The 16,250-nt window shown below is 38.8% G+C and overlaps 2 protein-coding genes and 1 non-coding gene across 6 annotated transcripts; 1 reads left to right on the top strand and 2 right to left on the bottom strand.

The window, feature by feature from the left end:
* On the top strand, positions 33–1,402 carry LOC105173241 (trihelix transcription factor ASIL2). The gene has a single exon (XM_011094928.2). It carries the CDS (start codon positions 87–89, stop codon positions 1,110–1,112), a length of 1,026 nt encoding a protein of 341 aa, XP_011093230.1. The 5' UTR covers positions 33–86; the 3' UTR covers positions 1,113–1,402.
* Positions 1,325–12,360, bottom strand: LOC105173239 (nucleolin). 4 transcript variants are annotated; one of them, XM_011094924.2, is made up of 12 exons: positions 12,020–12,360; positions 9,453–10,000; positions 9,283–9,372; positions 8,961–9,200; positions 8,224–8,445; positions 7,823–8,123; positions 7,436–7,752; positions 7,218–7,327; positions 7,007–7,116; positions 6,828–6,904; positions 6,654–6,747; positions 1,325–4,017 (listed from the first exon to the last, which is right to left on the bottom strand). In XM_011094924.2, exons 1-11 carry the CDS (start codon positions 12,294–12,296, stop codon positions 6,655–6,657), a joined length of 2,385 nt encoding a protein of 794 aa, XP_011093226.1. In that variant the 5' UTR covers positions 12,297–12,360; the 3' UTR covers positions 1,325–4,017; position 6,654. The 4 variants fall into 4 exon arrangements, with proteins under 4 accessions (XP_011093226.1, XP_011093224.1, XP_011093227.1 ...); XM_011094922.2 differs by lacking the exon at positions 1,325–4,017 and adding an exon at positions 6,071–6,456; XM_011094925.2 differs by lacking the exon at positions 1,325–4,017 and adding an exon at positions 6,442–6,583.
* On the bottom strand, positions 2,899–2,970 carry TRNAW-CCA. The gene has a single exon. It is a non-coding gene; the product is annotated as a tRNA-Trp (tRNA).

Here is a 16,250-nt window from a genome sequence, read left to right as displayed (position 1 = left end):
CCCACAACCACTCCCCACCACCACCCCCACCCCCACCCCCACCAGATCTGTTGTCCTGCGCACCCCCTTCCATCCCCTCCCCTCCCATGGCCACCATCTTATCCCCATCCTCCAACTCCCCCCACGACCACGACGACGACCACATCCCCACCGCCACCCTAGCTCTCCCCTCCATCGCCACCGCCTCCGCCTCCCGCCGCTTGCCCCCGCCCTGCTGGTCCCCTGACGAGACCGTCGCCCTCATCGATGCTTACAGAGACAAGTGGTATTCCCTCCGGCGCGGCAACCTCCGCGCCAACCACTGGCAGGAGGTAGCCGACGATGTCGCTTCTCGATGCCCCGCCAGCCCCCCTAAGACCGCCGTCCAGTGCCGCCACAAGATGGAGAAGCTCCGGAAGAGATATCGTGCTGAGATCCAGCGAGCCGCCGCTCACGGAGGGGTCCGCCGCTTCACCTCCACGTGGGTCCACTTCCAGAGAATGCACTCCATGGAGAAAGGCCCCAATCCTTCCCCTCCTTCCTCGGACGACGAAGAGGAGGATGATCATAAGAACAGCATCAAACGAATCAATGATTTGTATAATTATAATAATCAAAAGGGTAATTTCGGAAGTCAAGGGCTTGAGAGTAACGGGGCAACAAGTGCTTTTCGAATCAAGATCCCGGGTCGGGCGACTACGGGACCTTCTGGGGCGAAGGTCTATTCTAAGTTTGATGAGATGGGTGGTCAGAACCCTAATTACCCTAACCCTAGATTTGCTAATTCTGTTGCTGGTGTCAACGGAGCTGCTTCTAGTAAGGTTTTGAGAGATGCGTTTGTCGGAAGAGGTGAAATAGGAAAGAGGGTGGGTGAGATTTCGAAGAAAAACAAGGGGGATGGGGTGGGCGAGGTGGTGGCAGCGATACAGGCATTGGGAGAGGGATTTATGAGAGTTGAGAAGGTGAAGATGGATATGGTGCGACAGGTTGAGGAGATGAGAATGGAGATGGAGTTGAAGAGGACGGAGATGATACTCGAGTCGCAGCAGAGGATTGTGGAGGCATTTGCAAAGGCAATATCTGAAAGAAGTGCTAAAAGGGTTAAAAGAAATTCCACTCCTCCTGACTGCTAAAATTGGATTATGAGTGAAAGGTTGGATATTGGATAGTGTATCTCCATCTGTATGTAACTTGAGACTTGGAATTCGGATTTTCTTTGCTTAGAGGTGGTCTTTTCCTGCTCTATCTGATTGTTAACTTAGGCATTTGGAAGTTAGTTGGTCCTAGCTTGTTCGGAAGTTGGTGTAGCTTGACCTTGCTTTTTGATCAAATTTTTTTTGAAAGGTATGGTCTCTTGAATATGTAAATCAGAGTTTCCATTGTTGAATTCATAAATTTTCAGTGAAGCTTCTTCCTTTATGAATGTTCGTTGACAATTGGATTGGTTTTATGTTGATGATTTCTTATTCTCTAAAAAGGAGGTGTATCCTTAGCATTTGGCTTGTAAGAACTATATTTCCAAAATCTGTATGAAGAGTGACAGAGAGGAATATGGAACGGAAATATCAGTTTGAAGGTGAAGAAAGATTTGAATTTCACCATAGAAAGTATGAGATTACAGAGCTTGCAATCTAAATAACTTGCAGGTTACTTACTGTAGCTGTTATTGTAAGCAGTTCTCCGTTATGGCAAGACCCACCATTACCTGGGGCTCGTTGTTTTCTTCAGTATTCCGCAGCTGCAAATTGTACAACAGGGAGCTCTCAGAGTTGGAGCATTCTTGTTTAGTACATGTGCGCGCATTGCAGAGGGGTGGTGTTTATTATCATGTTGTTTTCTGTTCTATGTATAGTCCATGCTACATATTCTCAGTTGTGCTTAGGGGATGTCTATTTCCTTTCTGGTTAGTTGCCTTCAATTGCGTGGCTGCATAATCACTATTTGACGAGCTCTTGACTTCTTTCGTTCTTTTTCTCTTGGGTCGTGTAATCCAAGTATTTTGTGCTTAGCTCATTACACAGGTACTTCAAAATCTGATTCTGGGATAGTAATTGAGAATCTGCGACTTGATCAGAGAGAAATGTTTAAACTGCTTGCATCGTCCCTTCTTTCATCTCCCAATAGATGATGATCCGGGGCGTGCACTTCTTTCTTTCATCTCCTAATAGATGATCAAGTAGTTGTTTGTCTCATGGTTGCCACTATGTTCTGAATTCTTGAGTGCTCTCCAGTAGCTTGTAGTGCTGCAAGAACTATTTTCATTTATCATCATTGTTTTGTGGACTATACACAAAGCTTGAAGGATGACTATGTTCCAGTCTTCCTAGTCTTAGGCGATACAATTCAATATCTGTTACTGCTGTTGGCCAGATTTGAACTAAGGTTTTCCGATGGCCTCTTTCTAGCTATAAACCGCCTTGAACTTCTACACTTTTACATCAAAGCTGCGCTTGCAAGAAATGCTGGAGTCAAATTTGCTGATAAAATGCTAAGTATTCATACTCAATTGAAGTTCATACAAATTTCAGTAGAATATACTGTTCAACTAAGCCCATACATCACTTGTAAAGTTCTTCAAAACTCGAAGGAGAACTTTTCGAACTTCTTCAAGACTTGAAACAAAAAGCTTCGAATGCACTTGACCGGTCCCTCCATATGCTTCTGACTTTTGAGCACACTGCCGAGTTTTCTACCTGCTTTACTCCATTCATGTGCAATTCAGATCTGTATTAAGCGTCTACAACTTTTGAAAACGGAACGAGAGCGTCCGAATAATCTAGTCGTCTAGTTTGAAATCCCTATGTTATTTTAAGTCTGTGTATATGAAATCAAAGTGCAACTGTGGTTGACGACCACGTTGAGAAGCTTACGGACTTTCAGGATCAAAATCAGACAAAAGGATGGGATCCAGAGGGGAATTGAACCCGACGTGAATCGAACACGCAACCTTCTGATCTGGAGTCAGACGCGCTACCATTGCGCCACGGATCCGTTGTGATATTGCTTCCGCTTGTAATATATAAAATCGAGGTTTTTACCTTTGGCTTGGACTTCCCATGCTATCAAACACAAGACGATCTGGAAAAGCACACTGCTATAGGGACTCGCATTCGCCTTAAACATCGGTTTATCGCACATGCTCCTTGAAACTTATAGCCAGTGCCGGGGAAATACAAGGCGTAGAGGAGCGCCCAGGAAACAAATTTACCATTTGTTTTGTCTGCTATAATAACGTATCATCTTTCAGCTTAAAGTTCGGCCCAACAACAAAACAGACTCGGGGCTCATTCCAGAACATTCAAACTTCAGAAGCACTAAATTACTACCTCAATATTATGTTATATCTTAGAGTCATCTGTAAATATCATAAGCAGTTAAAAGCGAAGGTTTTGTGCCCAAGCGAGTAATGAAGGTTAAATAAGTCCCCTGCTATTGCTCATTGCAAATCAAAAGGAAAAAACAATCACTCCCTCGATTGTATCATTTCTTAGATCGTTGCACGCAACCAATGCTCCTAGTACACAAAGCAACCCCACATTTAGATCAGGAGCAACCAATCTTGGACACTCAACATATTTCTCAGATCATTCGACACAAGCTGTGTCTCTTAGATTGCTTCGCCCAACCAGCATTGCAAGTTCACAAACAAAGGAAAACATGACAAATGTATGAAGCCCCCGAAAACAGATGAAGAAGCCTGCAACCTCATGAAAGCTACCTACGACGGTGTGAGAGCTCTAAGCTTAGATGAGAAAACATGTGTCATCTCGATTGCACAATCTAAATAATGAATTTAACACCAACTGTAAATGAGGGTGCATAAAAATTCAACTGGTTCTTACAAATAAAAGGAATCGATTGCATTTTGTTTACATATTACAAGAACCGTGCCATGTTACAAATTACATTCTTCAAACTGCCAATCTAAAACTCAGAAAATTGCGATCCTACCTTACACATTTACAAAATCAGAAGGAAAAAAATAGAAGATAAACAAGTCACAGAGCACACATCGTCGAAAAATTCAACCACTAGATCCTGCGACCAAAACTTTGTTAGGTAAATACAATCCACCTGCCTCTAATTTTCCAATCTAGGGCAAATAAAGGACCAACATCCGGTGCCTAATTGAAAAGTCGGAAGATAACACCATGATGCATGTCCAAGTCATTTTTTTCTTATCATTGCCTTTTAGGCACCAATTTGATTGTCACTGTTTACTACATTCCTAATTGTAAACTGAGAATTTATCTTTTATATAAGAACCACACCAAAAGAGAGGACAGGAAAAAATACAAAGATATTAAAATAGCATAATCAATTAATTATGATTAAAACAGAAAACCCACAGCTATTATCTGAATAATTACGTTGACACCACCAACACATGATGCCCCACTAAAAAAACAGGTGTAAGAACAATAAAAACATCACAGGTGGAAGGTATACAAAATGAAAGACAAAGCATAATGTCCCGTCTTAACAATCTGAAAGTCGATAAGGCGTAATTATACTATGGAAAACCAAGTGTTTTTTTCAATTCTATACAGGGGTTCAGAAAATCAAGGTTCAAGAATGCAACAAGGTAGGTGCAACATTTCAGACACTATATTTGCATTTCACACATAAAGATATCGCACCACCAACATTCCACTGTTCATGAAACACTTTTGAGTAACAATTTTAATCCACACAAATTCTCGAGTAGCACCTGGATTTAAGAGTCGGAACGTCAATGAATCCAATTACAAATCCATATGACTTGCACGATGGGATTCGGATCCTTTAACAGCCACTTCAAGCTACTTTTTACATCTTTATGAAAGACTCTAATAGCAATTCTACCTAGCATATTAGTAACTTGATATTCTTAGCTCCAGGTCCCTTCCTCAATCATAAATCCATTCAGCTGTGTAACCCAAGTAATAAACAGATTCCCCCTAGGATCACATGTCCGTTCACAATTATCAGACTAAATACTCCACCAATTCAAACTATTGGGCAACATGGGATATTTACGGTTAAATCAACACCATAGCAGCCAAACATCGAAAAACTTCTCCATCAACACAAAAAACTCATGTAGAGCTAGTGCAAATCAGATCACCCACCATCAATAACCATTAGACACTTATTAGCGAAAGGAGCCCTCTTAAAGGATGATCATCCCACCGCCAAATCAAGGGAGGCAGCATTAGGTACGAATGGACATATTCAAACAACTGTCTGATCACCATTTGATCTTATGATTCTTATCCATTATTATTCAGAAACATCTTTCTTTTTTAAAAAAAAAAAGGCCTAACAGAAACTAGATCTCAGCATTTCTAAGCTTTAAAACACCAGGAGCACTCAGGCTTGAGATACTAGTATTCAATATCAAAAACATCCCATACAGATGACGCAATCCTCAGATCCAACTACTCAAGTTCCTATAACCCAATTGCTTTGAGGTAAAGTGCTAATATCAGTACCTGCTGAGCAGTGTTGGGCAACAACAAATAAGACATGCCAGAGGCACACAGACAGAACACTGGAAACAAATGTTCACGCAACAACTTCAACAAGCCAATAGCACCAAATGGGAAAGGACATGTACCCCACTGATAACTTAACAGTATCCATGTCTCATCAAACAGATCAAGCTCAATACTTGACAAGCCCGCTACTTCCTACTGATGGGAAAAGAACTTCTTTGGGCACTTTATTGCCCAAACATAAGCCGTTTCCTTACACGTCAAACAATAACTGTAGAAATTAATCATTCAAAAGAACATATCTTGTAATTTAATTCCAAACTTGTCTGGTAAGTCGGATAGTCTAAGGTTCAAGGAGATATAGCAATGGACCAGAGTTTTATCATATCCAGAAGAAACCTTCTTATTTAATTTTAAAATCCTATGAATACTCAATCCACTTTAAATATTGAATGCCATGCCATTATTGCTGAATCACGAGATAGAGAAGACCAGAAAATTTGCTGAAACTTAATAGACAACCTTCTCCGTTATGCTCTGGCCTTCCAAGTTATTCAGTTCATCCACCAAAATTAGAAATGAAAGAGAAAATAATGAACCGTACAAATGGAACCAACTTTCTCCATCCAAAAACTTGAACCAAGTAGCACAACCAACGATTCTTATCTTAACACATGAAACACGTCTTCCAGCTTTTTCCATATTGTTCACCATCTGACCAGACAATGTTTACTTTCCACTTCTTAAGCACACAAGATTTACATAATATTGCACACTAAAAAAGTCTCCCTTTTAGTTCTGAAAAACTCCAGTGTCCTTACAGTAGAGAATAAACGAGAAAAAATCCAACCACGGATCTCAAGCCTGGTGCAAAACATTTCTCACTCTCAATCCATGAAGAGGCTTTATATGTCCAAATAATGCTTCATCTGGAATCTGAGCATCAATATGCAAACTTTCAATAATCCACAGCCTACTGCAGCCTCTTCTCAATTCCACTCTGTGCCATTGACAAAGTCAAGAATAACCACAATGCTCCAAATCCATCGAGCACAACATTTAGCGAGGGGACTTGTAAACTTTGATTTGGGGAAACCATGATTTAAACCCGAAGCAACCATTGTACACTGTCTGGTAACGTTAATTAAGCAAGCTGATGTAGAAAGAAAGAAGGATACATAAAAGAAAGTGGCATACCTCAATAGTATGATCCAGAACCACCACTTCCCATATAATTATTACCACCTAAGCTACGTCCAGGATAGTGTGATGAGTAAGAGCTACCACCAACCTACAAGTTTCATAGACACACACATTAGAAAGTCATGGCAAGCCATAAGAATCATCCACATAAACAGAGTATAAACATACATCAGTTCCCCGAGACATATAATCACCACCGTAGCTTGATGAGTACATACCACCAACATCACTACCACCATAAGAGCCTACAAGGAGAAAAGTGAAACAACACCGGAAAATTGTTTCTGTTTCTAGCAAAAACAAAATCAAGCAAACAAAATTTTAATCTAACAAAATCTCAACCATACCTCCACCTCCACTGTAACCCATACCATGACGGCCGCTATAGAACCCATGAGAATCTTGACTGGACATGGAGCTCCGACCACCGCCATATCCTAGGTTCGACCTCCCAAGCCTGCCATATAAACAAATAAAAGCCAAACGGCAGGCCATTAGTTTTATAACGGAAAGAAAAGAAACTAAAAGGAATGGAAACACTATACAATAATGACAGACCTATCACTATAAGCATCCCCATAATGGGAAGCACTGGTACCAACATCATAATCCAAGCGAGCACGAGAGTGGCGTACTCCTGTCTCAGTATAGCGTGGAGGAACATCATCCTTATATGCATACAAAAAATCAATTTCAATATTGCACATTGCAGATTTTGATAGAGTAGAAAAATTGCTGAGAACATAAGATTGTAATAAGTATTTCCAGCAAATTACCATGGCAGTATATGGACGTTTGGAACCAGAGAGAGTATCATAATCGCGCCCATGCGCCTCACGATAAGTCAGAGGTGGCCTTTCATACCTCTGGTTGTAACCCTGATCAGGATAAGCTCTTCTAGCTGTAGATCGTGATGTACCACCTCTAGGTAAATCTGGATAACCAGATGCTCGAGGAGAATAATCGTCTCTATATGGTGCACGTCTATCAGAAGGAAATCTTGAACTATAGTCTGTAGGTGCTCTGCTCCTGGGGGGAATTTCCTCACGATGACCATAATCCCTATTCAAGCCACTCTTGGGATATTGGGGGACTGTGGATCTACGGATTAGAAACAGTGCAGAAAACTAAATTGCTCTAACACAATGAAGAGATATGCATACCAGGTGGTCTCCTATCATAGGGTCTTGGAACTGGCGCAACAGGTCTGCTCCTCGGAGGAACAGCCATAACTGGCCTTCTATCTCGAATACTGACAGGCCTTTTGAACCCACGATCAACAACAGGTGGAGGGCGAGGTCCAATTCCTCTGGCACCGCGAAGAGGAATACTACGTGAAACAGGACCACCCCATGCACTCCTCACACCTCGAATCGAACCACGAGCAGGACGGAAATCTCCACGAGAGATATTTTTTCCTTTGCTTCTCTGAAGTGGTCTTGACAGTCTCGCCCTAACTTTAGCCTGAAACATGTAGTAATTTAACATAGCAACTCAACAGCATTCACTGAATTCTCATCCAACTCAAGAAGATGAATGAGCAGATCATCTTTTGAGTACTAACCTTACTATCTCCTTCCCCCAACTCCTCATTATTGATACTTTTGGCACAAGTTACTGCAGCATCATGAGTATCAAATGTAACGAATCCAAAATCCTTTCTCCTAGCAGATGGCATATTACGGGCAAGCTCAACCTTCTCAATCTCCCCATATTCTTTAAGCAGTTCCTTAACATGACCCTCATCCCAGGAAGCAGGAAGACCATCCACAAACACTGTTTTGACCTGATCTCAAGGTTATGAGGCCGTAAGCATAAGAAATGAGCAGAGAGGATCTAAAGAGAGATAAGCAACAAGGTTAAGAATTAACCTGTGGTTTTCACCAAGAAATCAGAATTCCAAACAATACCAGCTAAGGTATCATGTAATAGTGTAAAAACATGTGCAAAAAAATATCTTATACTCTAAAAAGATTGCATTCTCATAGGGACGAACATAAAGTTTACAGCCAATCTGGATTCCTAAAAATATAAAAAGTTATGTGAAAACATTTTCTTCAATGTTCAGCTCAAGAGAATGTATCATAAACCAGAGATAGCAGACCAACTGACCATGACAAGACGGAATATAAACGCATCAAATAAGCCAAGATACCACAAGAGAGGAATGTAGCCATTGCCAACCATAGGGTTTTCCAGAATCTATAATGGAGCCACACTTCATGTTGACATTAAATATGATGTAAACTAAGCAGGGCCATGATTCTTCTAACCAAGTAGAGAACTTATCCAAGTACGTACCTGGGCCATGATTTCATCACCAGGGTCAATGAAGGAATCTGCAAACGAAACCTTAGCAGGCCGTTCCACTCCAAAAACAACGTTCCTCTTCTGCAGACGCTTAAAAGCATCCATGGCATCAGATCGTGAGGCAAACTCCAAGAAGGCAAAGCCTCGATTCATCCCCACATTATTAGTGTCTTCAACCAAAGTCAAATCCTCAATATTCTCAACACCATAATGCTTCAACTTCTCTTTCAACTGGTAGCAAATTGAATGCAATGAGAAGCAATTAAGTGACTACTCAAATATACCAATGGTGGAAAAAAATTGGTCTACTTACAACTTCTTTTGTCCATGTCCTGCAGATGTTACCTAAAAATAAAGTATCGCTGTCCTGACTCGGGGTTACACCACACTGCTTGCCATGGACCTGGAATTTGGGTTCAAGGACATGCCATTCAACATATAGTAAAACTAGTACACCTGAAAACTACAGAATTAAGAAAGTACCACAGGATTTTTCAGCTGAACACAAGCTCGTTTTGCCTGTTCCACTGTTGCAAAACGCAAGAATGCAAAACCTTTGTTCTTCTTAGTCTGGGGATTCATCATAAGCCTGACTTCAGTAACTTCACCAACTTCACTGAACACTTCTCTAAGATCATTCTCGGTAGCATCCTTGTCCAATCCCCCAACAAAAACTTCAAACTCTTTGCGCTTGCGTCTTTCTTTGACTACTTCATGATGTTCTTCTTCCTCTGCAGCGTCAACCATCTCAGCGCGCCCCTCTCCTACATGCTCATCATCTTCCTCAGGTTCGAGTTCTTCTCGCACACCTTTCATCTCATCCTCAACCATGTCACCCTCCTCTTCTCCAACAACCTCCTCAGGTTCTTCCTCTATTTCATCTCCCTCTTCTTGAGGATCTTCCTCAATTTCCTTCTCATCATAGTCTACGGCACCATATTCTTCAGGTTCATATTCAGGGTCATTGTCCTCCAAGTCTAACCTTTCATCTTTTTCGTACTCATCAACAGGTTCCTTTGCATCATCATCCTCTGCCACAGAAAAGATGGAAATACAGACATCCAAGGGAAAGTGAACAAATTGAAACAACATATGTTGGAACACCATTTATACCCACTCTTAATAATATGTTGGCCATATTTCAGTTCATCCAGAGAGATACAACATCACCAATATAATAATCCTTCTAAACATAAACAAAACAGATAAAATCCAAAGATTGGAAATAATAGAATGTTCCTCGTATTAACCTTAGCATAGAAATCTTGATAACTTAATAAACCATAATGAAACAGCACCATAAAACCATAACCTAAACGAGGTTCAACCACATCCAACCTTTAGAAGGAGAAGGCAATAAGAGGCAAAGGATGCAGAATATACTCAACCAGACAAATAATTTATCACAATAACTAAAGCTCAAAGAAAGGATAAGGAGATCAACTAACAAGCAAATGGAGCCATTCATTAATTAACTGATTTTACTATAGCAGCCATTTCCTTCATCCAAACATAGCCCACACCACAATCATCTTAACTTAGTCAAAACTCAAAGTCAGGAGTCATGGATCATGAATTGAATTCAGTCTATAATTTGTCCTTTCTCTTTCCAAACAAATGCCAACTGGTTCACATCATGTAGGACTTATATCACTTGTTGGCAAAAAAAGAAAGAAAACCACGAGTAGTCCAAGCAGCAGCAAATGTGGCAGACTGCTCTATGGAGGAGGCTGCTTCTCAGCTCATCCAATAAAACCAGAAACAGGCATACTTTAAAGTTGAAATATACAACAAATGTACTACTTATCACATCATGTAGCAGTTATAGTAATACCTATACATATAAGTCAGTTCCAGTCTGAATAGGAACCAAGATGCCAAACCCTCATCAATTTCTAATAGGAAATAAGTACGATTGAAAAACTAAACCAATCATAACACAATAGAAACATGAAATCAAGTCGAGAAAACCACTTTAGTTACCTGAAATAATTTTAACATGTTTGCAAGACCAAAGGAAAAAAAAAGGAATGCCCAGGGAGGAAAAACAATTTAATTACCATAATTATTTCTCATACCTTTCGAGAAGACATCAGAGCCAAGGGAAAATAATGTGCAAATAAAAAGCAATCAAGAAGTTATTTTTAGGAAAAAGCAAAGGTCAATAATGGCGAAAACGATACCAGCTAGGAGAAGGCAGTTTAATTACCCTAAATAATTAATTCCATTCAGAAAAGGCATTAAACAATGACATGTATAAATGTGGGCTTGGCCCGACACTTGGAAAAAATCAATTGAGTAACGCTAAAGGTCAGATGATGAAAAAACAATTGGATTACCTAGCTAGTCCTTCTCGAACAGAAAAAGACAGCACAACCACGACAAAAGGAATGCCACGTGAAGAAAGCGCAAGTCTTAGCCAGTTATGTTATTACTAACGCTTTAAAGAAGTATGCCCTCTTTGAGAAAGGCAAAACGACAAATGAAAACTTTGCGCCAAATTATTTCCGGGTTGTTTGGACTTTCAAATATATCCTGTTTGGTTATTATCCTTTACAAACAATGCACACTCCAAGAACAGCTCCTCTTAGCATCAGCACCAATAATTTGAAATAAGCATCAGCACCCAAAATTTGAAAATAAAGGCCTATCTTTATCTTTACATCTAAAAAATGCAAATAGTATATATATTTTTTATCATGGCATCTACCAGGGAAAAAACTTCACCTCATCAGACCCAAAAGAAATAAGATCAGGAAGAAGACGCCTGATCCCCCAACTAGAAATTTTTCAAATTCAGTAAACAGTACACAAACAGTAATACAACAGAAGGATACAGGTTTATATAGAGAGTAAGACGATTAAAAGGCAAAGAAAAGCCCCAATAGAGAGTAATATTTCCTAATATTAACCATTGATATACACAAATCAAATCTGGAAATAGAAAAGATTAGCCATTCACCCGACATTCACATGCGAACATATAAAGATACAATATAACACAAAATAACCAGATACCATCACAAAATCAAAGCATAACCTTGACTTACTCTTTATGGAAGCATCTCGATTTTGCTCCAGACCTATCTCCTCCTCCGCCTTTACCATTTCCTCTTGCTCCATCTCCTTCTCTTTTTCCTCCCTAATTACCGGCGGTTTCTCTTCTTCAACCCTCACCTCCTTCAATTCTACCTCCTCCTTGTCTTTCACGTTCGATTCCTCAGGCACCGCTTGTACCTTGGCAGCCGCCGCCGCCGCCGCCCTTCCCCGCACAGCTCTCTTGCTTCCTGGACCGGCCGGAACTCGCTTTGCCGCTCTTGGTGGCATCCTTTCTCGCGTAATTTAGTATGTATATATGTGTAGCCCCAGAGAAACCCTAGCAATAAGTTTGCAGAACAGACTTCTTACAAAGAAACCGGTCGCTGATTTATATACGGGAATCATAATCAGGTGTTCGCACTTGCACAGGTAATTGTTACACAGGCGCATTATTACTTGACACGTGTAAAAGATTCTGTCTCTCTTGACGTGGAAGCCCGATGTAGGAATTTGATTGGATCACCAGAATGGTACTTTCAACCGCGTAATAGCAGATCTCATGCTTGAACCAGGCGGTGGAAAATTGCAAATGACATCTCATTTTTAGGACAAATTGCACTTCACTCCCTCAAAATATTGAGGTCTTCAACTAAACCCCTAAAAACATACAAAAGAGCTTATAATTCTAAAAATTACGGTACATTATAATAAGCTCTCCTGAGTTTGGTATAATTATAAATACCTCTTATTTTTTTAAAAATTAGAAATAGCCTCTAATATTCGATGAAACCATATAACATTTGGATAGAGGTTTGAAATTGTCAACCTTACTCTTACTGTACTTTTTTTTTCTAAAAATGAAAATGTATAAACAAATTGGACAAAGCGGATACAAAATTTTGAAAAATTATTATTAAAAAAAAAAAATTTGTCCGCTTAATCCCTAAAAAAATTCATAAAATTTTTAAAAATTAGAATTTATAATCCATAAGGGATTTTTGTTAGTTTACAACGAAAAATGGATGGGCACCTAATAGAAACTAACTGATTGAACTAGTTGTTGGATAACTGTTAAATTTTGGGGTATCAATAATTTTTCAAACAACGAGCGTTGTAATCTATCCAAACTTAAAAATTGTTACATATTGCCCCTAATAGATCAATAATGCCCTTACAAATGCTTTAAAATTTATTTTTCTCGGGAAAAAAGTCTTATTTTCTTGATTTAGAGGAGTTTAGTGCTAAATTCAAAAACTTTGAGAAGTAAAAATTTGGTTTTGTTTAGTTACATTTTCATTTTCAATTTTTAATTTTTGAAATAATAATTAAAATAGAACATGTTGGTTTATACGTATTCTTATTGGAGATGCTTTCCTATCATTTTAATTTCAGTGGTTACTTTTTGTTATGTACATACATATATATAATATTTTTTTAATCAATATATTATAAATTAATTTTTTTTTTATAATACTTTGACATGATATCACTAACAATAAAAAAATAAAGCTATTATCTTTATCAAATAAAGAAATATATATTGATTGGACACTATTGACAACATAAAATACAATCTTATTAACAAATCCAAACATATTATCATTTTCACACTAAAACATACACAGAATCGAAAACACTTATGTCTCACTAAAAATTGAAAACTAAAACAAAAACAAACAAGGTTGTGTGTGTGTGTTTTCTTTTTCTAGGGGCAAATAACACGGTAAGTGAAAACATGTTTATTTATATATATTTTCATTAGAAATATTGATTTGACATCACAGTCTAATATAAAATACATTCTCATTAATTAATTCAATCATATTTTCATTCCGGACGAAAACCCACATAAAATTGAGAACACCCATTTCTCACTAAAACTTGAAAATGAAAACAATTAGTGTCTTTTTTCCTCTTTCTGCAGCCAAATAACATGTTAAAGTGGAAAAGTATTTGTTTATACGTATTCTCATTGAAAATATATTAATTTGACACTACAGTCTAATATAAAATACAATCTTATTAATTAATCCAAACATATTCTCATCCACACGGGCACCTATATAAATTTTAAACATATATTTTTCACTAAAAACTGAAATTGAAAATGAAATTGCATCTCCCTCCTTATAATTTTTTAAAATTTTGTTAAACATTTTAAACTTCCAAAATTGTTATTGTTGAGAATCAAGAAGAAAAGAACGAAGATTGTTCCATTTCAAAACAGAAAGAGAGAAAACTCTGGTTTCTACAGCTGTGCATTGACGAAAACTAAAGAAGGAAGAAAACAATTAAAAAACAAAAAAGCCTAACCAACTAAACTAACTAAGTGTCAAAATAAAAAATGGCTAAATAAAAATGTGTTCATGAGAAACACGATTTAAACTCAAACTAAAGAAGGCTGCCACTGTTCTCCTTTTTATATACTATGACCTCTATTTCAACTACGCGACCTAAGCGCAGTCTACGACCTCAGCTTCAAGCACTTCACCACCCCCCTCGCAAGTTGGGCTTGGGTTCAGGACAACCAAGCCTAACTTGGAACGTAAATGAAGAAAAGAAGCACTTGACAAAGTCTTTGTAAAAATGTCCGCAACTTGTTGTTTTGAAACTACAAAAGTTGGTTCCTAACCACGTGACAATCTATCTCCAAATATTTGGTTCTTTCGTGAAAAAACGGGATTTGTTGTGATGTGCAAGGCTGCCTTGTTATCACAAAAGCATGAGACAGAAGTGTCAACTTCAATTCCTAAATTGTTGAGTAGATACAGTAGCTAGGTTACTTCACAAGTAGTTGTAGTCATGCTCCTGTATTCTGGTTGTCTACTTTTTAATCTTCCATGATATAGGACTTTCACCCAAGAAAATACCGAAACCTGTCAAGGATCTCCTAGTTGATTGGCAAGCAGCCCAATCTGCATCACAAAAGGCTCTTAGCTTAAAATCCAAATTCGAAGAAAAGAACAAACCTGTAAAAGTGTTGCCCCTCAAGTATCTGACGAGGTGTATAGCAACATCCCAGTGCTATTGGGAAGGATGTTTGACATGTTGACTAAGTTGTTGAGCTGCGTGGTATATATCAGGTCTAATAAACCCAAGATACAAGAGTCTCCCAATTAGCCTTCTGTACCTGTAATGATTGGGAAGAATGCCCCCAGCTTTTGAAGTGAATTTTAAACCTGCAGGCAAGGGTGTGGTGATAGGTTTTCCATTAACTAAACCAGTATCCTTGATGATATCTAGAGCATACTTAGTTTGAGTTACCACCAAACCTTGTGTAGAACATGCCAATTCAAGGCCAAAAAAATACTTTGCAGTCTTTAAGTCTTTAATGGAGAAGAGGTCATCTAAGTACCTTTTAACAGCTTGTATGAGAACCTCTGTTGATGCAGTGACAAGAATGTCATCTACATATAAAAGGAGGGTTACTAAGTTTATACTTGTTTCCTTCACAAATAGGCAATGATCATGACTACATTGTTCAAAGCCAAAGTCCTTCACCTTGTTTGTGAATTCTTCATTCAACTTCCTTGAAGCTTGCTTCAACCCATACAAAGACTTCTTGAGCTTACATACTTTTCCAGGTGGGACTTCACAACCTTGAGGTGGATCCATGTATATGTCCTAGTTAAGTGTACCATACAAAAAATCATTATTTACATCCAGATGATGCAAAGGCCATCCTCTCCCTGTTGCCATAGCCAAGAACAATCTCACAGTGACTGTCTTTGCCATTGGTGCAAAGTAGTCATTGTAGTCTTTTCCTTCAACTGGGCTATACCTCTTTGCAACTAACCTTGCTTTGTACCTTTCCACTGAGCCATCAGGTTTTGACTTCACCTTGTATATCCATTTGTAACCAACAATGTTCTTCCCTTGAGGTAAGGTTGAGACCTCCATGTCTAATTTTTCTCAAGTGCATTGATCTCTTCATGTATAGCTTTTTTCCACTCTATTTTTCTCTTGTGCTTCCAGATAATCCTTTGGCTCCTGCATATTAGACAATCTTTCTACAAAACAACTGTGTATATTTGTCATGGAAATGTCTATAGGTATGGTCATATTAATTAAGTTATTGCACACATAATCATTCATCCTAACGAGGCTTTATGACTGGTCTATTTGACCTCCTAGGGATGACAGGTTCCTTATTTGTGTACTGCCTTGTTCTCTGATTTCTTCTACAAGTTCATCAATGTATTCCTTTTCAATATCTTCATCTTGGCTAATCGTGGGAAGGGG

This window comes from Sesamum indicum, linkage group LG11 (assembly GCF_000512975.1).
Source record: "Sesamum indicum cultivar Zhongzhi No. 13 linkage group LG11, S_indicum_v1.0, whole genome shotgun sequence".
Taxonomy (NCBI): domain Eukaryota; kingdom Viridiplantae; phylum Streptophyta; class Magnoliopsida; order Lamiales; family Pedaliaceae; genus Sesamum; species Sesamum indicum.
Note: the sequence above shows the minus strand (reverse complement) of the source record. Positions and strands in the feature narration are given on the sequence as shown.